At 38.3% G+C, this 25,461-nt stretch overlaps 1 protein-coding gene across 1 annotated transcript in view; it reads right to left on the reverse strand.

The window, feature by feature from the left end:
* The window catches only part of cstpp1 (centriolar satellite-associated tubulin polyglutamylase complex regulator 1), a 241,139-nt gene extending 216,097 nt beyond the window's left edge, over nt 1–25,042 (reverse strand). Inside the window, exon 1 of the mRNA XM_028793835.2 lies at nt 24,673–25,042. Coding sequence (XP_028649668.1) covers nt 24,673–24,715 — 43 coding nt within the window. The 5' untranslated portion in view covers nt 24,716–25,042. The remainder of the gene's footprint in view (nt 1–24,672) is intronic.
* Nucleotides 25,043–25,461: the final 419 nt, after the last annotated feature.

Consider the following 25,461-nt stretch of genomic DNA (forward strand, 5'->3'; position numbering starts at 1 on the left):
CAGTAGTGGTAAAGATATAATGCTTGCCTTGAAAGTCCACTTTCAGTTTGGCAGGATATAAGAGGCTGTATCTGATCTCGGCTTTCTGTAAGCACTGTTTAATGTTCTAAAAAGCAGCTCGTTTAGCAGCTGTTGAGGGTGAGAAATCAGGGAAGATACGAATGTGGTTATTTTCAAATATAATCTTTTGTTTCTGCCTGAGAAGTGACATTATATTAAATTTAGATTGTAATTTCTCGAAGCGCACGACTACAGTCCTAGATTTAGAGGTATTTGATCCCCATATGTGGTAAGTTGCTGCTATCCCGGTGTCTGATTTCAAGTCCTCTCCAATTATTTTTGAGAATAGATCAGCTACAAATTTCACTGGGTTTGGACTTTCACGATTCTCAGGTAGACCTTCAATTGTAATATTATTCCTTCTGCATACATCTTCCAGAGCAGCAAGTCTCCGAGTTTTTTGCATTCGGAATTCGATGGATTTGCTTTTCCATTAGCGGTAGATGCCAAATGTTCAGCTGTTTCAATTCGAGTCGTGAATGTCTGCTTAACGTCTTCCAGCTGATCAGCAACTGGTCTCAGTTTATACACATTTTCTTGAATGTGTTCCTCAATTTTTTCCAGCATACCTTTAAAGGCTGCATGAAAGCGATTATATACACATTTCTCCAAGTCTTTATTATCCTGCCACTGCTCCACCAGCAGCTTCTCTTGAGCAAACCATTTATTTCTTTCTTTATATCTTTCTAAATGTCTTTTTTGAGCTCATTTATGGGCGTGGCCATTGTAGTGATCATTACCTTCAGTTCGGACAGATCGTTTCGGCTTTCATGATCCGCAAGTGAAGTGGCAATCCTATTACAGCCGATGCCTCCGGCTCGCGAGGAGTAGATGAATGTGTGGACTGCAAGGCCATTTCTAGTTTCAAGTGATCTTCTGGAATCAGCGAGCTATCGTGACCTGCATCACTTGCACATTCGCTCCCATTTTCGCTCTCGACTGGATACGATGCAGAGGAGCGGGGTCCTTTGGAGTCTGTGCTTTTGCCTGTCTGTTCCAGGTCAGTCTCTGAAAGGTCATACCTTAAATTTGGACTTGTTGCCTGCCTAGGCTTGGATGTAGCTTTTGATTTTGTTTCTTTCTGAGCCCCTTCCTTGCCGCTCATGTTTATATATGCTTGCATATACTGTAATAGGACCTCCTTGGGTTGGGTAAATACAGGATACCTCGGGATAATAAGAAATAAGAGAAAAAATAACACCACTGCTAATGGAGCTCCGCTGCAGATGTCCATCTCCCTATTTTGAAAAGCAATATTATAGGCTTGCTTATTTTTGTTCAATGGAAAACCAAACAAATTGGAAAGAATAGCTCTTTGAGTATTTATTTTTATTGTTAACCTTGTTTAATTTTTTTACTGTATGCTCTATATAGTACTGTATACATTTCCAAAAATGCTGTGTGCAATATACTATGTGTTTATTTATTGGTTAGTTCTTATTTTTCATTTTGCACAATAAAGATAATTTGAATATACATTAACTGCATCAGATATTCAAATAACTTTTAAAAAACAAATTAAAATTTATTAAAGAAAACATTTAATATACCCTGACATTATGACCATTCTTTCAGTTTCTCTCTTTGTTCAGGTGCTCACAATGATTTTAATTTTTTATCACAAATGATTATTTGTTCAGGTTTTTCTTGTAATATTTGTATTTTTGTACTTTATTGTCTGTTATTCGAGTGCAAAGCTTTGTGTTTCTTGTATTTATCTTTATTAAAGTGTTTTATGCTTATTTTGTATCCAATGTTGTGTATTTCATCTTTTTTCAGGTTTTTCCATTTTCATCCTGTAATTCTGTGAAACACTTTGAGCATGGGAAAGGTGTTATATAAAATGTATTATTACTTTAGTGGATTAAAATTTTCCCTATGTAAAGAAACATCCCACTACCCACTGCTAACATAAACTGTGCCAACAGAAGCACCTAAACTGGATATATGCACAAGTATATGCACAAAGATTATACATCATATATACACCATCAGTGTGATTATTTTTAACTAATTATAATTGTTATATTTGTAATTATATGGCCATACTGCCCACCCCTGTGGTTTGCTAGAGTCCGAGTGTTTTAAAGATTGATTTGTAACCCTTTTACAACGGATATATGACAGTAACTTTCTTTGTCGGATCACGGTTTCTTTTGAATGAAGCATTGTGTGCTGCTTGTTGAGACCTTTTAGCCAACTTCACATTGCTACTGATTAAGTGATTAGATTCAACAGGGTTGACAGCATTCAAGCTTGGGTTAGTCTAGTGTAATTTAACTTGATAACATTTAAAGTGGCTCATTCATTGACTGAATGAGTAAAGGGGCAATTACTTTTTCACATGGATGATACAAGTGTTAAACTTTTTTCCTTCAATAAATAAAATGATCATTTTAAAACTGTATTCTGTTCATTTAGATTGTCTTTTGTATAATACTAATTTTTGTTTTGAGATCAGAAACAAGAGTTATGAATAAACAAAAACAGAAAATCAGGAACGGGGCAAATGCTTTTTCAAGGCACTGAAGCTACTTCTACTAAAAACACAAGATTATAAAAAGCAATGAACACCATGCAGTGTTTTCAGATAAATGTACATAAACAGTCATTCAATTATTTTCTTAAGGCTCTTAATAGTGATAATATAAGCAAAGGTAATGTAAACTGCATTTAACCAACACTACTGTATGAAAAGCCCAGAAGAAAAAAAAAAAAAAAAAAATTAAACAAAATTTCAGTGTATATTTGTACTAGGGAAAACAAACATCCGGGGAAAAAAGCCTTAAAAACAAACTTCATCTAACTAACCATTTCAACTCTAGGTATTTTCCAGCATACTATATCAGAATCCAGTGTCCATCAATATTTTGGAAGAACATGTGAACCACATCATGTCATTATGCAGTATTTGACTTGCCATCAGGCGGCACGGTGGCGCAGTGGGTAGCGCTGCTGCCTCGCAGTTGGGAGATCTGGGGACCTGGGTTCGATTCCTGGGTCCTCCCTGCGTGGAGTTTGCATGTTCTCCCCGTGTCTGCGTGGGTTTCCTCCGGGCACTCCGGTTTCCTCCCACATTCCAAAGACATGCTGGTTAGGTGGATTGGCGATTCTAAATTGGCCCTAGTGTGTGCTTGGTGTGTGGGTGTGTTTGTGTGTGTCCTGCGGTGGGTTGGCACCCTGCCCAGGATTGTTTCCTGCCTTGTGCCCTGTGTTGGCTGGGATTGGCTCCAGCAGACCCCCGTGACCCTGTGTTCGGATTCAGCGGGTTGGAAAATGGATGGATGGATGACTTGCCATCAAATTCACCAAATTAAAATGATTGCATAGCTGCATACTTAAAGTATATTTAGCCTAAACTACACCAAAGTAAACCAAAATTAAATTTGTCACCCATGATCTTTAATTGGATTAAGCGAGGTTGAGAATGCTTTGTTAAGTTATATTTCATAATTTCATAGCTCTGTTGCAGCATGGACCCTTATCTTATAACACAACTACATAGTTGCCCAGCTATGAATCAAGAAGTTAATCAGAAGGGAATAACCAGTGAGAGTTGACTTTCAAATAAAATTTCACACAGAACCAATTCATTCATCCGTTTTAGACAATCATTCACCACATTAAATTGTGTAATAAATACATAATTATTGCCGCACACCAGATAATGAACATCAAACGAATACAACATAACTAGCCTTTCCCTTTTGACCTCATACTTTTCGTAAATCCTAAATCCTCTCATGTTACTAGCTTTGAGCTGCAGGCCTAAAAGGTTCTAATGTTCATAAATAATCTATGGTGTAGGTTTCCTTCCTGCCCATTAACCACTTAAACCATACCATCAGGAGTGACGGTTTATTTACAGTCAGCACAGCCAAAAATATACGCTGGAGTAGTGCACCTTTTAAGTATGCAAAAATATCATAGCAACTAATACAGGTTAGACTGCTTAGAACTTTATTGTATTATAATAGCTGCCTGAAAAGAAAATCAATTAAAAAATGTTTATATTATATATGGTATCTTAAATGATATACAATATGGATATTTATATTAATTTCTATGGTTTTAAATTACATTAGTGTGAATATATTACAAGTATTCTAGACATACACTACTACAGGTTATTCAAGGCAAATCTGACATACTCTCCCCTTTCCATTCAGAAAACAAAGAATGCAGAAAAGTCAATATAAAGTAATGATTTATGATAATGAGGCAGCCTAATAACAATCCACCAACTTCTAAAGATATTTTTGACAGTGTCTGGTAAAATGAATTTGACTTTTATCTTTTTCTACTTTGTTATGGTAAGGTGATTTAAAATTTATAATTCTAAATTTCAGCTACAAAATGAAAAATTCAGCATGAAGTTCATTTTTTCAAAGTTTGTTCTTTAATAGTGTCATTTAAAACTCTTAAGAGCCAGTTTATTTTTAGTGCATTAGTTTTGAATGGGAAACAATTTGGAATACAGAATGATAATACTCAGTATCAGAAAGCTATTTAAAGGAAGAATTATATGCATTAATTTCTTTAAATCCATTTTTCAGCTAGAATTTGCAGGAATTAGTTCCGGTAGAAATTAGCAAAAGTTGGAAATATACCCTAAATAAGGCTTTAGCTCATCTAAGGGCAGATACACATATACATTGCATGTACCTCTATAATTGTCAAAACTTCACTCTCACTCCATTTTTAATTATGATAGCCAACTCCAAAGCCTCAAAATAGATTAAAACTAACATGAAATAAGCTGCTCTATTATAATTATAGCAAAAGCAAAACCTTTGAAGTAGTTTATAAAATGTACCTGCTTTAAAAGCAACCTACTGTCCATGGTGGAAGGTGTCCCTCAGTTTTTAATACTAATTACCAACAAATGTTTCACACAAGTAAAGGAATTTTGCTTCCAGAATCACAATGATTTTTTTCATAACTGAGAGGAAATCAAACTTTTTTCAAATGTAACCAGGTTCGTAGCTAACCTTTCTAAGGCCACATATAGAGGAACAAAGTGTATAAGGCGGTAATTAAAAATTTAGCTTGTACTGCTTTTTACTAAACAAAGGCGTTGCTAGGGTAATGATGGCACTGAGCTAGTAAAGGGCATTAAAGAACACAGAAGCATCCGTATAACTAGAGAGAGATCAGCAGCTCCACTCTCCAGAAATGACCATCTATCTCAGTGGTCGGTGAACTGGGGTAAATTACCCCAAATGGGGTAAAAACAAAAAATCTCGGGGGTAACGGAGACTCCATCCACCCATCCATTATCCAACCCACTATATCCTAACTACAGGGTCATGGGAGTCTGCTGGAGCCAATCCCAGCCAACACAGGGTGCAAGGCAGGAAACAAACCCCAGGCAGGGTGCCAGCCCACCACAGGGCACTCACACAAACACACCCACACTAGGGACAATTTAGAATCGCCAGAGCACCTAATCTGCATGTCTTTGGACTGTGGGAGGAAACCAGAGCACCCGGAGGGAGAACATGCAAACTCCACGCAGGGAGGACCCGGGAAGTGAACCTAACCTAAATAAAAATTATATACATTATAAAAAATTAAATGAAATTTGAAAACATTATTTTAGTAATTTAAACTTCTACACGTCCGCTGAAACTAGCTTAGTACAGTCATACCTCACAGCGTGGTGCCGGCGTACACATATGCTACATTTGCGTTTTCTGGCATCCAATTTTGTAACTGCATGAACAGCGTATGGGAGCGTAGCGAGGTGTTCGAGTACGGATATGGCCACACGTGTTGCTGATATATGTACGCCATTTTAACCTAGTCATTTTGCACACCTATGTAATATTTGTGGTTAAAATTTTGACGAGCAAGGTAACAATGTTTTATTAACAAAAGTTCAACTATTAATAAATGAAAAGATCTTAATTTAACCGACGTATGCTCAACAAATAACCACGGATGATTTTTACCTTTCAGATGGCTTCAAATAAGAAGAGTATACTATGAAGAGTTCCTCAATTATGGGTTCACACAAATAGAAGACAAGGGAATAATGAAACCACAGTGTGTTGTATGTTTGAAAGTACTCACTGCAGAATCTTTCAAAAAGAGTCAGTTAAAGAAGCACTTGGATAATTTACATTCACATCTATCTTCCAAGCCGCGGGAATATTTTGTAAATTTAGAAAAGTCTGCCAAAAGAAAAAGACTGGACAGCAACTTGAGAGGCACATTCGATCAATGTTCAGCAGCAAAGGCTAGCTTTGAAGTAGCCTTGTTGATTGCTCGAAACAAGAAACCACATACAATTGGTCAGGAATTAATTAAACCAGCAGCTTTGAAAATGGCAGAGATCATGTGTGGTCAGAAAGAGGCCGTGAAACTGAATTCAGTGCCCTTGTCTGCAAAATGAGTAAAAGAAAGAATTTCTATTTCATCAAAAAATGTGAGGGAACAAGTTATTTCTTCAATAAGAGAGAGTAAATATTTTGCTATTCAGCTTGATGAAACTACAGATGTCAGTAACAATGCACAGCTAATGGTATATATTCGCCACAAAGGTACACGTGCAATTGAAGAGGAATTGTTGTTTTGCTCCCCTCTCAAATTGAGATCACGTGGTATGGATGTCTTTAATAAGGTGAATGAATATTTTAATACTCCAATAATTAATTTGAAGTGGAAAGACTGCATTGCAGTGACTGTTGATGGAGCTCCAGCCATGTTGGGTAATCTTAATGGTTTGTCGGCTTTGGCGAAAAGTAATAATTCAGAAATTGAAATTACTCAATGTATGATCCATCGCCAAGCACTTCTTGTTAAGCATTTCAAACCTGGAAACCATCATGCATGACGTTATTAAGGTTGTTAATTTTGTCAAACAACATGCACTTAACACGCACCTATTTCGTGAATTATGTGAAGATGGTGAGGCTGAAAATACAGACCTACTCTACCACACAGAAGTAAGATGGCTTTCTCATGGGAATGTTTTGAATCGAGTGTGGGCTTTGAAAACTGAACTTGAAATTTTCCTCACTGATCAAAAGCATATTCTTGCAGACAAGTTCACAAACACCTTGTGGGTTGCACATCTTGCATATTTAACAGACGTTTTTGAGCATGTGAATGCACTGAACAAAGAAATGCCGTGAAAAAATATCAACATCATTTCAGCCAGAGAAAAGTTATCAGCGTTTGGATCAAAGCTTCTATATTGGAGACAGAAAATACAAGGGAACAAGATAGCTGCATTTCCAAAGTTAGCTTTGTTTTTGGAAGATTCTGAAAATATTACTTTTGATGATATCAAAAGATACAGTTATAAGACATCTTACAAAACTCAGAGAGCAGTTCTCAAATTATTTTACTGATTTTAAGTACTATCAGTTGGGTTGGTGATCCCTTTAAATGTGAAATAGCTGAAATACCAGAAGAACCACAAGGATTGGCAAAGGCAATTCTTGAACTTCGATCCAATAATGAAGAGCATATTGAATTTGAGATGACAACTGCTGCAAAAGCTTTCAATATCGCACATGAAGAGGCGGTCAAAAGGTTGTTGCCTTTCGCAACTACTTATCTTTGCGAACAAGGGTTTTCCACATTAATGCATATTAAAACAAAGCAAAGAAATTGTCTGAATTGCGAAAACGATATTCAAATCGCGTTTACCTCCAAAACTCCCAATTTTGATCTCATTGTTTCAGAAATTAAACAATATTTCTCAAAATGTGTGTGAATTGCATTTTTTTGTTCACTACCTTGTTTTGTTTATTTTGTTACTTAAATATTTTGTTTATTTTCACTTTAGCAAAGAGTTCTTTTTTTAATATTTAATTTATTTACATTATTTATTCTTTAATATTTCATATTGGTGCAATAAAATATTTAAATTTTGAACAGATTTTGATTTTTTCCCATTCAAATCCCAGGAGTAATGTTAGAAAAACCCAAATAAATTTTGGGGTAACGGCTAAAAAAAGTTTGCCGACCCCTGATCTATCTGATGCAGCCAGGTGTTACACGGGCCTCCCCTTAGTCTGGTTCAGCCACTCGGGTCCTCAACGATGAGAATCCTGTGAGGCGGATCACCCGCAAGGAATTGTGCCACATGGCCAAAGTACTGTAAGTGACACTCCCTCACAATGCAGGTAATGTGCCTCATTCGGAACTCTCAAGAGCCAAAATCAGTGCCTCCATTGACTCTGTGAAGATCTCAGCATTGTCAGCAAAGTGAAGATCAGTGAATTTCTCTTCATCAACAGAAGCCCCACAGCCGCTGGACCCCACGACCTTGCCCAACACCCAGTCCATGCAAGCATTGAACAGAGAAGGAACACGAACGCACCCCTAAAGAACCCCGGAATCAACTGGGGAAAAATGCAAAGGTTCAGTCTCCATCTGCACAGCACTCACAGTTATAATGTACATGCCAGCCATGATATCCAGCAACTTTGAGGGGCTCCCGCAAAGTCTCAGGATGTCCCACAAGGCAGTTTGACCAACTGAGTTCAACACTTTATGAAAATCAACAAAGGCTGCAAAGAAACTCTGCTGATATTCACATTTGTGCTCCATGAGAACCCTCAGTGCCACGATGTGGTTGATGGTAGACTTCTTAGGTGTAAAATCAGACTGCTCCACTCGCTGGTAGATGAGCAAGTGATCATGGATCCTATTAAGGAAGACCCTAACAAGGACCTTACCCAGCACCGAGAGCAGTGTTATCCCCCTGAAGTTGCTGCAACCAGGTGATCACACTTCCCTTTCCAGACAAGGACAGCAAGTCCCATTTTCCAGTCAGCTGGGATAACACTCGCCTCCCAAATGGAAGCAAAGATTGCTTGCAACAACAGGAGGACAGCATTACCACCAGCCTGGAGAAGTTCACCCCAGACATCACAGACACTGGAAATAAAATATATCAAAATAAATTGTGTGTCATGAGCTACTAGAAAGACAACAGCTTTAAGATCTGATTTTTATTCAATTTTAGTGTATTCACATCATAGAGAGCACTGTGCTGTAATAGATTGGTGCCCTGTGTGCATGGTTGTGGCACCCAGCAACAATTTACTGGATTGAGTACTTCAACGAGTGAATGAATGAAAGGCCATCATAAGTGACTACTGAAGAATTAGTCCAAAACATCACAAGAATGACAGGTTGACACAGGAACAACACAAGAACAAAGAGCACATATGAATGTATGCTTGGAGGCACTATGAATCAACTTATTTTGGAAAATTACTTGTCCTAAAATAAATTCTCATATTTTTATAGATATTCCTGGATAGTTTTAACCATGGAGACAACATGTCAAAATCACTCCTTGATATATATTTAAAAGAGTTTAAAATTGCTGAACTGCCACACTATCTTGTTTTAACATGAACACTGCTGTATTGTGCTACTGTTGTCATGGTAGATTCTATGTTGGGATGTCATAAAAACAAATGAGAAAATTGTATAACAAGTTTCTTTTCCACAAAACATCTGAAGATGTAAACATGAATTGTCATTGAATCAATTTATTACAGAGAGCAGACAAACAGCAACTTTACAAAGAGCTCATGTTCAAAATATCTGCATTTTTCCTAAAATACCAAAACATTATGTCATATGAAAACCAACACTTGATATTTGACAGCAAAGTAACAATTGCTGAAGCTCAGCCAGTATAAAGCTACTGTTTCAATATATCTTTCCACAGTTAGCTTAAAAAGTAAAATACTTGATAGTTTCCACTTGTATCTGGCACACATAAAAATGCCTTTGCTTATGAATCTGCAGAATACATTTCCAGGCACTGTTTCATTTAAATCATCTTTGGTTTGGCAGTTCATCTGTCTGTACATTTTAACCATCTTTAGTTTCTATAGTTTATTTTAATAAGTAATGCTGCATCTAATAGACAAAAAACCTCATTCAAAAGAAACTGGCATAAAACCACCACAAAAAAAAGTTTCAATACTCACTCCACTTATTCATTATACTTTTATTAAGTAATACGTCTTTAAATGAATGGAAAAAAAAAAGTTTAAGGCCCTATATAAACAAACTTTTTCAGTTTCCTTACAGGGATATAATATTTAAATACCTGGCATTAAATTCTATTGCCTTAAGGAATACGTCTTCAAAGCATTCACATTTTTAAAGCTGGCAAAAAGGCAATTTAATCCTATACCTTCAAGGCATAGCAGAAGCATTCAAAAACATCTGAGATGTTACAAATAAGAATAAAAAGGCATTACATTTCAAAGAAGATCCATCATAGCCACATTGCCTGTCCCACAGAGCAGTTCATCAATTGTCTCATGTTTTTGAGGAGATCTTTCAGTGGCACTCATGAAATGCATAAAGCACATGAAATGAATGAAGTATTTGTGACATATAGCAATAAAGCAGCTAAGCTAAATATTGTATATAGATTTTCACTAAAGCCTTGATTAAGGCTTTGAAGCAAGCAAAAAATATAAAATTATTTATAAAAACATTACAGTGTTTGGGTAAAACAATAAGTGAATGAATAAACACCCTTTCCTTTCTTTGTTCATTATAGTAACATCTTATTTAGATTTGGTTATTACCATCAAAAGCACAATGCTGCTTAATTATTAAACTATCTTTTTCATTACAAATCAACTGTTTACAACAGTGGTGTGCAGAAGGACATCTCTGAACACACGTCTAACCTTGATATTAGATACGTCAAGAATACACTGAATTCTGCTGCTGTCAGCAAAGAACAGGATTATGTGGCTGCAATGGGTTTGTTACTAAAATACATAATTAATGTTTAGAACTCAAAGCATGTTAAAATATTACACATGCATTCAATTGCCAGTTATTAGGTATAGTTCTAGTTAATGCAAAATGCCTATTTTGTCAAATAACCAATCATGTGGCTGCAACTCTGTACATAATATGTAGATATGGTAAAATCATTTAGATGTGGCTTGACCAAATATTAGCAGGGGCAGGACATCTTCATCTAAACGAATTTGACTATTGGTGCCAGACATTGTGATTTCAGCATTTCAGAAACTTGTTTGCAAAAACAGAAAATCTTAGGATGGCAACATTTTTTTTATTGATTATAAAAAATGTACAGGGAAATGGGAAATGTGACTAACATCAAAAAAGGAGGAAAGAAAAGTCCCCAATCAGAGACGATATCTAAGAAAGCACTGCACTGATACCACAGAGTCCATCCATCCATCCATATATCCTAACATAGGGGTCTGCTGGAGCCAATCCCAGCCAAAACAGGGCACATGGCAGGAACAAACCCCAGGCAGGACACCAGCCCACTGCAGGGCACACACACACACCAAGCACACACTAGGGACAATTTAGAATCGCCAATGCACCTAACCTACATGTCTTTGGACTATGGGAGGAAACCGGAGCACCTGGATGAAACCCACACAGACACAGGGAGAACATGCAAACTCCATGCAGGTCTCCTTACTGCAAGGCAGCAGTGCTACCACTGCACCACCGTGCCACCCTACCGCAGAGTCCTATGCTATATATCCTAACTAAAGCAAAATAAATAGTTCTTAATTAGCTTAATGAGAGATGATATACTGAATGGAGAAGAAATATATTAATGTATGCAGCTGAAAGTTCTAAAAGAATTAAATCATAAAATATATTTCCCCAGGTGTGTACTGACTTATTTTAACCCTGCAGTTATATGTGGTGACTTCAAACATGTGACTTTGGAAGGGTTAGTGACAAACTTCCATCAGTTTATGTCATGTCCCACTTCAAGAAATAACAAACTGAATCTGCTCTATACAAATACTAAAGATGACTTCAAGTGAAAACTTCTGGCACCTTTAGGCAGATATGACCACAACCTGATTCATCTTATTCCCTTCTAAAAGCCTGGTATTAGATGGCAACCTGTTACCACCAGGACAGTAAGAAAGTGAAGCCTAGAGTCTGAAATGGCTCTGAATGACTTCCTCCAAATAACATACTGGAAATTGGATGTGCAAGTCACATGGGGTGATATTGAGGGAAACAGTCACTGTATTACTGACTGTGTCGGCAGTGGGGTACCTTCAAAGACGGTGCACTGCTTCCAAACAACAAGCCCTGGATTACTTAAGGAGATAAATATGCAGCCTAAATGAGAAAAAGAAAGAACATTCAAATCTGGTAAAAAATGAAGCTCTGAAGATTAATAATTAATAAATAAGCTCTGAATTAATAATTACTGGACTCAATCAATCCAAGGCTTAGGTGCTAGAAGGGAATGTGGAAAAACCGAACAGCCTGAAACAGCTTTTTAAAAAGATTTTCTATCCCATTGCCACCATCTTCTGATGACCACTCCCCACACACTATCCCTACTACATTAGAATAATTTAGACAAGAATAGGCCATTCAGCCCAACAAAGCTCACCACTCCTATCCTGTCCTATTATATATTATATGCCACCACTGTCTACCACAATACTTGGTAACTTATTCAATGTGTCTCTATTTTGTGTGAAGACAAACCTCCTAATATTTCCACGTAATTTACCCTTATATAAGTTTCCAACTATGTCCTCGTATTCTTTCTTGCTGAACTCTCAGTCCACTGTACTAATTCCCTTCATAATTTTAAACACTTCAATTACGCTTCCTCTTAAACTCTGTTTGCTTTAACGGAAAAGGCTCATCTCCTTTAATCTTTTCTCATAATGCATCCCCCTAGAATTAGCTTAATCACTCCTTTTCCAGTGCTGCTATATCTTTTTTGCAACCTGGAGACCAAAATTGTACACAATACTCCAGATGAGGATTAACTAGTGCATTATAAAGATTGGGCGTAAACTCCTTTGGCTTGTACTCAATACATTGTGATATATAACCAAACATCCTGTTAGCCTTTTTAATGGCTTTTGAACACTGCCTGGAAGTTGATAGTGACGAGTCCACTATGACTCCTAAATCCTTCTCATAAGGTCTACTTTCAACCTTCAGACCACCCACTGTGTACTTAAGCCTCACATTTTTACTTCCTACATGTAATAATTTACAATTTCTTTCATCAAATTTCATCTGCCGCCAATCTTCCCAAGCCTGTATTCCATCCAAGTCTCTATATAATGATTCAATGGATTCTAGATTATCTGCCAGTCCACCTACCTTGGCATCATATGCAAATTTAAACATCTTATTATTTAAATTCCTATCCAAATCATTTATATATCTATATTAAAAACAGTAGTGGACCTGGCATGACCCTTGTGGGCCACCACCTCTAAAATCACCCAATTCTGAAAAAGTTCCTCACACCATCACCCTCTGCTTTAAGTGTCTGAGCCACTTTTGCACGCATCTACACACTACACTTTGAACTCCCAGTTTGATGCCCAAACTCTCATATGAGACCTTACCAAATGTTTTCTGAAACTCAAGGTAAATAGTATCGTACGCAGAACTCTGATTGTACCCTTTTGCTGCCTCCTCATATACTTCCAGCATATCAGTAAAACACAACCTCTCTCATCTGGGCCCTTGCTGATTGTTCAGTAAAACACCTATTCCTGCCATGTGTTGCTCAATCTTTTCCTAAAAAATAATTCTATTGATTTACGTGTGATTGGACGTTAAGCTTACTGACCTTTGGTTGCTTGGATCTGTCTGATCATCCTTTTTCCAGTCCTTTGAAATTTCCCCAGTGCACAATTCCAGTCCATATGCCTTAGCATGTGCCACATCTGCTCAAAATTTGCACTACGAAAGTTAAACTTTTAATCTTTGCATCCACACTCTTCCAAACAACTGAGAATTGTATTATATTATGGTCACTTGTCCCTAGTGATTCAATCACTTCTATATTCTCAATTCTATCCTTATTATAACAAGATTCTAAATCCAGACTGGCTTCACCCACTTTAAAATACTGTGTTATAACATCAAAACTTCTGCTCCCATGTTCCACGATTTGCAAGGTTAGTCCAGTTAATATTTGAGAGATTAAAGTTCCCCATGACTATAATATCTCCCTGTAGGATGGCTTTTTTAATGTTATTAAAAAGACATGAATTGAAATTACTATGTGTATTGGGGGGGCCTATAACACACTCATAAAATAAGGCCTCTTTTCCTAATGCTTTCCAGACAAATCCAGATGACCTGACTAAGATGGGGCTCATCATTCAACTGAAGAAGACTTGCATTTAATTTCTATTTGTCATAAACAGAATCCCCCCCACACACACACACACTTTTTTATTCTGTCTGTCCTTTGTGCACCCATTGTGACGGGCGGCCGCGGCCATTACCTGGCTGGGACGCCAAATGAATGGAAGGACTTGGGGAGAGAGGATCGTGGAGGAAATAAAATCTCCTGGGACACTACAAGGCATCCCTATTGGGTGGTTGTAGCACCACTGAAGCTGATGCAGGAGTGCAAGAAGAGACTTGGCGCAAGACTTTCCAGCCATGCAGATGCGGTGGTAGGGGTGAGTGTACCATATATAATACTGGAATTCCGAGTGAATTGTTCCCGGATGTGACAGAAGGGAAATGAGTAGCTTGAAGTCTGACAAGAGACGTGGGTGTAACGACCAATCCCACGGTAATGGCCAAGACCACACTGCCTCAGACACCACCGGCAGTCACCCTCAAATCAAAAGGTGTGCAGATAGCACGGGGGCTTTATTTATGCCAGAGAGAGACCCACACTGCTGCGTCATCCCAAAACAAACAGGGTACCTCAAAAAGGAAGGCCAGGTCACCAAACACTGCTGCATGTGAGCCTGTGTGCTCACGTGTGGTGGAGGGCCACTCACCGCAGGGGCAGAGGGACAACCTGACCTCAGTTGAGCGTAGGGCGAAGCAGGGCTTCCCGCAGTGTTTTCATGCCTGCAAGGCACGGTTGCAAGGAGGGGAGCAGCAATGTTATGAGTGGCAAAGAGTCAGCCATGGGTGGAGGTGCTGTCCTGAGAGAGTGTCCGTAAACGCCTGAAGAGGGCATCAGTGCGGCGCCTCCCCATCCCCCTTTTGTCTTTGTTTTACAGGACGAAACCATGGTCCATGCAAGATCAGGTCCCAATCCGCTGAAACAGCCCTCACAGGACAGGACGTTTCACCACACAAGGCTCAGCTGAGGGAGGGGCAGTGTGACGGGTGGCACAGCCATTACCTGGCTGGGATGCCAATGGAACAGAAGGACTGGGGGAAGGGAGGATCGCGGAGGCAATACCTTCTCTGAAAACGCTAGAGGGCAGCCCTCCTAGGTAGCTGTAGCACCACGGATTCCTGCAGGGCACACGGGGAGCTGGAGTTTGGTCAGTCCTGTCAGATTCTGTGGGAGTTGCCAGGGGGAGCTGCAGAGGTCTATCAAGGACTTCCAGCACACCTGGGAGTGATTCCAGGTAATACTGATGAACTACCTGGAGCATTGCCAGGTGCTGAATAAAAGAAGCCACCTCACTCCACACTGGGAGCCAGAGTCGGGAGGTGGAGGACAAAGCTTGCTGAGAGAGGAGTGGAGGCGGCAGAAAACAAGAAAAAGGAAGAAAAAAGAAGAAAGAAGGGACTGGGCATTACAGGTTGTGTGCCTGATGTACTGTGCTTTGCAGTGTGGAGCGAGAGAAAAGCACAGCCTCACAAGAAATAAATGTGTGCTGTCTTGAACGTTTGTCTCTATGCCTGTCTGTGTCTGTGTTTGGGGAGCTGTACACCCCCGGAATTTAACACCATCTATGTTATACTCATCCCCATCTTTGTTATTTAGCCAAGTTTCTGTTACTGCTATAATACGTATCATAATTATGCTCAACTACATACAACTCCAACTCACTTGGAGGTTGGTAGCAGGACTGGCACTCCAGCCACCATTTAAAAAAAAAAAAAAAAAAATACCTCTCACTGTTCCAGTGTGGTGCTGAGGTATCACCCGCTACACTCGAGTCCCAATCAGATGGTTCTGTGTGTGGTGGGTACGACAATGCACTATCAGCGTATGCTGCCAGCCAGCTTATTTACTATTGCACTTAAACTTTGGATTTAAGTGCAAGGGGAAAAAAAAAAAAAAAAAAACAACATCTACCACTACAACTAAAACAGCCTCCTCTACCCATCCGTATGGGCTGTCTATATCAGAATACAAATTAAGGAGCCATTAAGGAATCTACACACAGGGAAAGCCACTGGACCAAGTGGAGACAGTCCTGGAGTTCTCAAGGCCTGTGCTAACCAACTTTGTGGTGTCTTTTGTCACCTGTTCAGTCTGTCCTTAAGGCTCCAAAAACTGCTGCTACGGAAAACATTTTGCATTGTTTCTGTCCCAAAGAAGGTAGGTGCCTCTTCACCTAATTACTACAGTCAAGTATGTTTTAGATCAGAGTCCTCTTGTGTTAGGCCACCATGAAAAAAAGCAGGCTCTGTTTCTCTTAGGAGGTTATATTTCTTTAATGTGGGTAATCTTCTACAACTCTGTGATGGCAAGTGAGATTTTGCACACTGTGGTGTGCTGGGATGGTAAGATCACTTCAGGAGAGGCTGACCAAAATCAAAAAAGTAATTAAAAGGGCAGGCTCAGTTATCAGATGAGCTCTGGACCCCCTGGAAGTAGTAGCGAACCAAACAATTAAAACAAAACCTCAGCGGCATTATGAACAATGCTGCAAATCTTCTCTCTGAGATAATAACACTGTGTACTTTCAGCTAACAACTTATTCATCAGAAGTGTGTCAATGAACATTATGGGGGCTCCTTTATACCAAAGGCAATGGGCCTCAAAATGCCTCAGTGTGACTGTAACTGCCGAGTCAGAGGTTTTATTTATTCTTAATTGTCTTACTTATTAGTCATTCTTGTGCGTATTCAGACTATAGTATCTGTCTATTTCTTTATTTACTGAGATTCTGTAACAAGACGTTCTATCTAAACATCTGTGAACTTTTTTCTTTTTCTGAAGGCCCCAAAGAGCTCTCTGGATTTAGGCAAGGTGCAAATATGCAATTCAACAACAAAAAGCAAACAAAACTAAATGTCTGAGATTTAAATAAGACAGGTTTCTCCAAGATCCTCCCTAATGATGTTTTAATCATTTGCTACCTGGTCTGGTGTGCCTGATTCTTAATTTTAGGTACCTGAGGTAGGCATTAATGTAGTGCTATACTTCCTTTTTCCACATGCAAAATTTGCACTCAAGTTTTTTCAAATTAAAACAACAGACTATCTCTTTTAAATACACCTTGACATGAACCTGGAGAGTTAACCCCTAGCAAAAGCAATCACTTAATTTCATTTAGCCAATGACCACATGACCTTTCTGCTACACAAATGCTTGCAGTCTGGTGGCTATTATACTGATTTCAAGTCCAAGGGCTTATTTTGCATCAATGCTTGAAATCTGTGCATTTGAAACACAAATCCAGCAATATTGAAGTTTTTATGTTAGTATTTTCCACAATAATGCAAGTAGTAAAATAAATGACTGTAATGCAAAATTTGTGCTATAAAGTGACTGTTGACTATAGGCACCCTGTCACATACTAGACTTTGAACAACTAGTCCTTAGTCCAAAACACTGGAGTACTGCTGCTGTTAAGAATTCTTATAGCTCTGCATAGGTTTTATTCACAAATACTTTTACTAATATGTTGATATAAAGTAAGTATGCTATTTTTATAGCAGAGAAACACACCTTGTAAAATATATGTTGGGTATTCTTACTGCCACAATAATAGGATTAACCCATCCTAGAAAAATCTACAATGCTAAACTAAGTGTACCTTAACTTCAGACTGGATAATTGAACAAAACCATTGTTATTGTTTTCATTTGTTAATAGACACTCCATGTTTTCTACAGTATGCAGTAAACAATGAGCCACTTTTGCTTTTTAATGAGTCAGCTATTAGTATTTTCACTCAACTTGAATTTCAAATGCAAAATAAATAAATTGATAAATGGGGTTGGTATTGTCTAGAAGTACAGCTAAAAATTGAGTTTTGGCTGCAATTAAACTATACTGTATGTTTTTTTTCACTCTGTTCAACTGTACCTAAGTGTACTTTGATTAATCTTTTGAATATTGAGTGATCCCAGAGAACTTTAATTCAAAAAGCTGTTCATTGTGACACTTCTGATAAGGCAGGGAAGTCACCTGAACCTTCTTCAGTTAGTGGATTTTTACAAATAAAACACAAAATACATATGTAAACTAATCATCATCTAAAATAAAAATAAATAAGTATACTAATTTAATTCATAAAGCACCCCTTTGTGCAATCGAAACATGTGTTCAGGTTCACAGACTCCTACGGACTCTGGACTAAGCAGCCCAGTGCCAACTAATGGCCATGTGCTCCTGTATGCCGGCAGGATATCCAGCAACCTTCGCCATCTTTTCCTGACATTTTTCTCACTCTTCCTAAAGGGTCAGGCATCAAGCAATGAAAGTGACTTGAAAAGCCAGCTCACTTGATATTTAATAATGCAGGTACTGTCTGTCTTTAGAAAAAAATATTCACATATAGTTTATCTGAAGGCAGCCACTACGATTTTTTCATATGTTATATTGCACTGCTTCTTCTTAGAACATAACTAGGGAGCTTTGCCCCCTGCTCGCTTCGCTCGCCAACCCATGTGTTTGGTTAATTGGATATACAATTTACATTTTTTTTTTGGAATTGTTTCAATTTCATTATTTTCACTTTTACTTTAAAGCTTCATTAAAAACAATATTTTTTGGAGACACATTGTGACAACGCAACGTATAACTGCCCGTGAGTGAATATTGTTTCTGTTTCTGTAATAAATAATCCGTGTTTTTCTGTTTGTCCCTGTGACTTATTGATTGTCATAGCAAAAGCTATTCTCACGGTAAACTGTAAACATTTTACTACGAAGGGCATATAACGATCTCCTTTGGTGTGTAATGCTATTCACGGAATATATACATCACCTTTCTTTTAGCCTGTTAAAATTTGCATCACTTCTCCGAGATCATCAATATACACCCGACCAAATTGTGTACCCTTTGAAATTTAACTTGTCGTTCCTTTAACTGTTGTGGGACCACAGATTCTCATAGCATATGGTCCATTACTGTGTAAATCCACGTTTTGTCCATTGAATGATGCGAATGCGAAAAGACTTTGTTGTCTACTCTTTTTTTCAGACCTCAATTTGTCCTGGTATTTTTTCAATTACTGGTACACCTGGTTCTGATGATTAATCACCTTTTGTTTGCGGTAATGCAATCGTTTCTATCTTTTCTTTGATACTGTAGTGACTGACATGATAAAGTGTCACAAAAGTTTTACTTGAACAATCGCTGACTTCCTAACCCCAAACACAACTTTCTAGCACCCTCTCCAACGCCCCCCCTTACTGCACCAATCAATACCCCGCTATCAGTCCTCCGTGCTGTACTCCGCCTTCCCTCAATCGGACCTAACAGTCACTTAAAACCAAAAAGCCCTCAACCTGGCTGGGACGCTACAATACTTTCGAATTTCACTGCTTTCATATTCTGTACCTTTGTCTGCATGTGTATCGAGCCATCGTTTGTTTGAGCTTTTCGAATTCCACTGCTTTCATAATCTGCCTTTTTTTCTCTCCAATGCCTTTGGGTCTCTATTCTCCGTATTGTCCTTATATGCTTTATATGCGCTGAGAGCACGTGATTTGTGTGTACTATGTGCTTTCACACGATTGATTTTTTTTCGATGGGTGTGCTCTTATATATTCCATACTATCTTTGTGGACCCCGTAGTGTGTTACGTTTGACTCTGGGGTGCAGTGCAGAAGGCTCTTTTCTGTGTGGCTATGTCGTTAGCTATGGGCACATTGTTTATCCAGGCGGGCTCGTGTTTGTATATCCGTCAGTCGAGCTCGTTCGTTTTGAACCCGTGCCTGCTTTGCTTCTGCAGTTTCAGACGCGCGTTGTAGGCGTCTGCGTTCATTGATCTTATCCAGGTGGGCTCGTGTGTGTATCGTTGAGCTGTATTGTGTTTGAATTTGGTGTAAAGTGTTCAGCGGTTTCTACAATCCCAAGCAGCACATTATTCCTAACTTCACTCCGCAGTAGTGCCACTCACAATATGGCGGTGACGCCTGCTGCTATTTCCGTTAGTTGAGCTGTACGCGCCTGCACAGTATGTCTCATGGTCCCATCGCCGTGTACCTGCGTCCATGTCATCCGGTTTACCATTCTCAGTTAGTAATATGGATACAAATTCTGGAATAAAGTATACAATGAAAAAACTGCTACAAAGGACTTGTGGTCATTTAGCTTTGGCTCATTGTATAAGAATATAAAAGCATTTTTTAGGGGGTACAATAAAGTGCATTATGCTCATTTAAGTTTATTCATGTTTTGGCATCCTTTTCCAAGGATTGAAGAAAGGAGCAAATTGAAAGGACAACATCAAAAAAGAAGCAGTGACCAGTGTTATATACTGTACATCCACCATCAAAAGCGTCTTGACAAGACGTATTACTGTCTGATTTGGAAACCGCATATAGCAGGACCACAGTGCTCTGCACAGAGTGGTGCAGTAAGCTGAATGCATCACTGGGTGTGCACTCTCAAACTTCCAGGGCATCTATACCAAGTAATGTCAGATCAGGGCAAAGAAAACTATCAGAGATATTAGTTACTCCAACAAGGGCCTCTTCTCTGTGCTGTGGTCAGGAAAACATTACCCCTTCCTGAAGACCAGTTCAGAGAGACCGAGTAGGAGCTGCTTTCCGCCGTTCATATTCATCCTGAATGAGGACAGAGCCTAGAGCTACATGATATCTTATTGTAAATTTTTTTTTTATTAGGTTATTTATTTTTGTACTTATCATATATTTTATAATTCTAATACTGTATAATGCATATCATTGCTGACATTTAACATTTATCCATCCATCCATTTTCCAACCCGCAGAATCCGAACACAGTGTCACGGGGGTCTGCTGGAGCCAATCCCAGCCAACACAGGGCACAAGGCAGGAGCCAATCCCGGGCAGGGTGCCAACCCACCGCAGCATTTAACATCTATCTATTATAAAAAGAAATCCTGTCCTGGAAAGCAAAAAGCAAGTCTACGATACGTGATCTTCTCAGAACACAGACACGCCCTACTTACAATCTATCAAATAGGACAATAGGCAGCAAAACATTCAGTCTTGTGAAGGATTTGAGCACACACAGATCCAGGGCTCTCAGCGCATATAAAGCGTATAAGGACAGTACGTTATAAATTAAATGTCGACATCTAAGCGAAGAAGAAAGCAGCACGGAGAAAAGAGACTCAAATGCGTTGGACAGAAAAAAGAGCAAAAAAGAATAATCGAGGTGCAAATTCAGAAAATAAAGGAAAGTAATTCTCAGCCTGGAACAAGTGGAATTGAAAAAAAGCACATCCAATCCTCCTCAGAATTAAAAGACAATGAGTAAAAGACAAAGTAGAACTTCATAAAGACGTTTACAAACGTTGGTGCTAAACACATGCAGAGCAGGTTAGAGACTATGAAACCAGGGAAATTAGAAAGGCACAAAAAAAAAAAAAAACCTTGGCGCTATACACATGTGGAAAAAGTTAAAGGATATGAAAGTAAAGATCACAGTAGCGCAAACAAACAAACTGCCTCATTTAACTATGCACCAGTCTAACTTTGGTTTTGCACAATAATTACTACACTATTGCACCTTAACACTTAATTCTACTTTATTCACATAATTTTACTTATTTATTATGTTCTACTATAGGCTACTGTTATCTTTCGATCTATGACTTTTTGTTAATCTAACTGATATTCTTCTAACTTTGTACAGTTTTTGATAAGTGGATCAGGATGCATTTCACTGTGTGTTGTCCTGTATAAACTATGCATGTGACAAATAAAGAATCTTGAGAATTTCAAAAACGGAGTTTACCGCACATGCATTTATTGGTTACTTTGTTAGTGTATATACTGTATATTTATCTGTCTGCTTACTTAAAAAGCTACATTTACCCCAGGAGTCAAAAACGTTCTGTCTAGCCCTTGTACAAAAACCTAGACAAAAACAGGGGTATCACCTTGGTAACCCCATGTACTTCTGGAACTGTGAGAGGAAAATAGCACAACTTTACAGACAGGAGTCAAATGCAGAACTCTACTTACTTTTTTACTTTGTAAAAAAAAAAAAAAATTATTAACTGCTGATGACGTAGATCGTTTTGTCTGTGCTGAAATTCCAAACAAAGAAACCTATCCTGACCTCATTAAAAAGATTCACCATATTGGGACTCATAAGGTTACAAAAATTGATATTACAGAAGTTCTGAAATAAAAGTGAAACTAATGAAATAGCAACAATTCAAAGAATAAAAAAATCTTAAAAGTGTGTATCCGGAAAACCAAACACGGGGGTTGACGAGCAAAGTGAGCAGGGGGCGAAGCCCCTAGTTTTCTTACAAACTTAAAGTAGTGAAGTATTATTATGTGTATTATGGTTTATTTTCGTCTTTAATGCACAGTCTTGGGAGTTTAGCAAATCACCACTTCATTACACGCTGTGTGAATAACTATGTAAAAAATAAAATTTGATTTGATGGAGCAGGTCTGATGACACTAGCAGCGGGTGTATGGGTTGTGGGAGGAAAATGGAAGTTCTGGATGTAAAGGTCTGTTTTACAAGTATAATAAATAGATGTTGTATAGTGTTGACACAGGCAAACATGAACTTAAAAGAGTTGCAGTTTCAAAGTTGTATCTTTAAAGTTCTTTCATACATTTCATATTGGCGGCGGAGACATCCTTTTCAGTACCCACAAGCTTATAAGATTCTTTTTTTTTTTTGCAATATACTTGTTGAAAAATAAAAATTAATCACTAAAATGACTTCCAGACCTGCAATCATGTCATATGCCAATAATAATGTGGTAGACTATCTGGATTTTATTTATAAATTAATATACACATTAAAGCTTCACTTTAAATAACTAATTTTTTCACAATATAAGGAAAGGGTGGATAATGATACAGAAATTGTATCATTCAACATAAATCCAAAAGAGGCAAAAAAAAAACAAAAAAAAAAACACATGATCTTTTTATGTACTTAATATACAGTATAGCTCTACATCACTTACATCAGCAAAACCAAGGAACTGGTTATGGAGTTTCGCTGCACCAAAGAGCTTCTATGTCTAGTTACTATTCAGGGAGTGGAGTTAGAGGTGCTGAAGTCCTACAAGTACTTGGGGGTCCACATTAATGACACACTGGACTGGTCTCAGAACACAGAGGAACATTATAATAAAGGGCAGAGCAGGCTCTTCTTCCTTTAAGAGACTGCGTTTCTTTAATGTGGGAAGTGACATCCTTCACATCTTCTACAATTCTTTGATGGCCAGTGTGATTTTCTGCACGGTGGTGTGCTGGGCTGATAGCATCACTTCAAGAGAGACCCACTGAATCAACGAGCTAATTAAAAGGGCAGGCTTAGTTATACGATACACTCTGGTGGTAATAGCAGAAGGAGAGAATTAAAACAAAACTGAGTGCCATTCTGAACAATGCTTCACATCCTCTCTCTGACACACTAAAACTGAGGACTTTCAGCAGAAGTAAGTAAAGAAATATTACTGGGGCTCTTTTATACCAACTGCAATATGCATACATAATGATTTACTGTGATTGTAACAGACAAGTCAGAGCTTTCCTTCTTTGAGTCATTCTGGTGTGTGTTCAGAACATAGTGTTTGTGTGTATATATATTTATGTATTTGTTTATTTAAAGAGCTTCTGCAAACAGCCAAATTTATGCCTGGGGACAAATAAAGTTCTATCTATCTATCTAAACTTCAACATATGTACAGATAAATGTCATATTTATGTTACAACCTAACACAGGCTTTTTACCTCTTTATTATGCTTATTAAGAACATCTATGTGTAAAGTCTTCGTTAACACGGTGACCATTTTTGGTTAACATGTTTGCGTGATAATCTGCTTTAGTATCTTTGTATATAGCACCACATTGCCTGTTTAAAAGCCAGCCTTCAATCCTTAAACTTTGTTCTGTGTCTGTACTGGTCAGTGTGATGGGGTGCTCGACACAGAAGAAGCAAAGTCACTGGATATCCGTAGACTATGGGAGAACACCAGATCCTGGGAGAACATGCACACTCCACCAAGGAAGGCTCAATTGAACCCAAATGAATTTTGCAAACTCTTCTAAAAAAGAATTCAGAATTGAAATAAATAGTTTAAAAACGGCACTGTACGGTGTATAAAGAAATTCCATGACAATTATACATGTGAATAATCAAAACATCCTATTGTGTTTTCATATTTAAAATCCACAGATTGCAGCCACATACAAGAAAAACGTATTGTATGGAACTTGGCAGAATTAAAGAAAATGCAATGCGGCGTATCAAGCTAAAATGTTGATTTAATGAAAACGGCATGCTGTTTCTCTACAGGAAGGACTAGTGAACTATATTAGATGTAAAAAAAAATGTTGTTTTTCAAGGACGGGTCCATCCCAGATAACTCTTAACCATCCCAAATAAGACATACATCACATTTCCAATATTTGAATCTGATGTTTACACAATACATAAAATTATCAACCATTAAAAACCCGTTCGGTTTTTCAAAGGAAATACTCACTTAGGTATTCTTCCACAGACAAGGAAAAGCGATCGGCGCACATGCTGTTTTCTATGCAGTAACGCAGATTTAGCTTAAATATGTTTCTGTCAATGTAAAAATGCCTCTATTCTATTCTATAGTATGCAAATACTGCAATGACCCGTTTCAGCTGTTAGCTCGTTTCCATAACAGCAGCGATAACTGGTGTTACACTAAAAAAATGCCGTCTTTTTCCGAAAATTTTAAAATCGTAGTTCCTCTGTAATCAATTAAAACATTTAAGATTTATGTTGGAAATACGAAACTGTGTTATACGGTGCGCCGCACATTATTACATACAGAGTAACGATGTATGAACATGCAATAGTAAAGTGATTTTGCCAGACCTTGCAGTTTGGCAAGCTAAGAGTATGTGGGCGTGGCTCGATTACGTCACGAACTCGCCTTCGAGAGCGGCCTCAAACGAGAGCGAACAACACAGCGAGTACTGTGAGCTGTCATGGAAATGGCAAGAATGTGTGGCTGTGCTTTACTCTACAGCAGTGGTCCTCAATCATGGTCCTGGAGGGCCGCAGTGGCTACGGGTTTTCATTCCAGCCAGAGTCCTGATTAGAACTCAGTCCTTGCTCATAATGATGGTTGGTGTTTAACTCAATGCTTTGTTAGTGCTTTCATTCATCAAAGACAAATTTTTGTTACTTTGCAGATCAGAGATCCTCAATTACAGTCCCGGAGGTCTGCTATGGCTGCAGGTTTTTCACTTTAACCAATTTCTTATTTGGAACCCATTTATTTACTACTAAAGCA

The sequence above is a fragment of the Erpetoichthys calabaricus genome, chromosome 2 (genome assembly GCF_900747795.2).
Source record: "Erpetoichthys calabaricus chromosome 2, fErpCal1.3, whole genome shotgun sequence".
Lineage (NCBI taxonomy): Eukaryota > Metazoa > Chordata > Cladistia > Polypteriformes > Polypteridae > Erpetoichthys > Erpetoichthys calabaricus.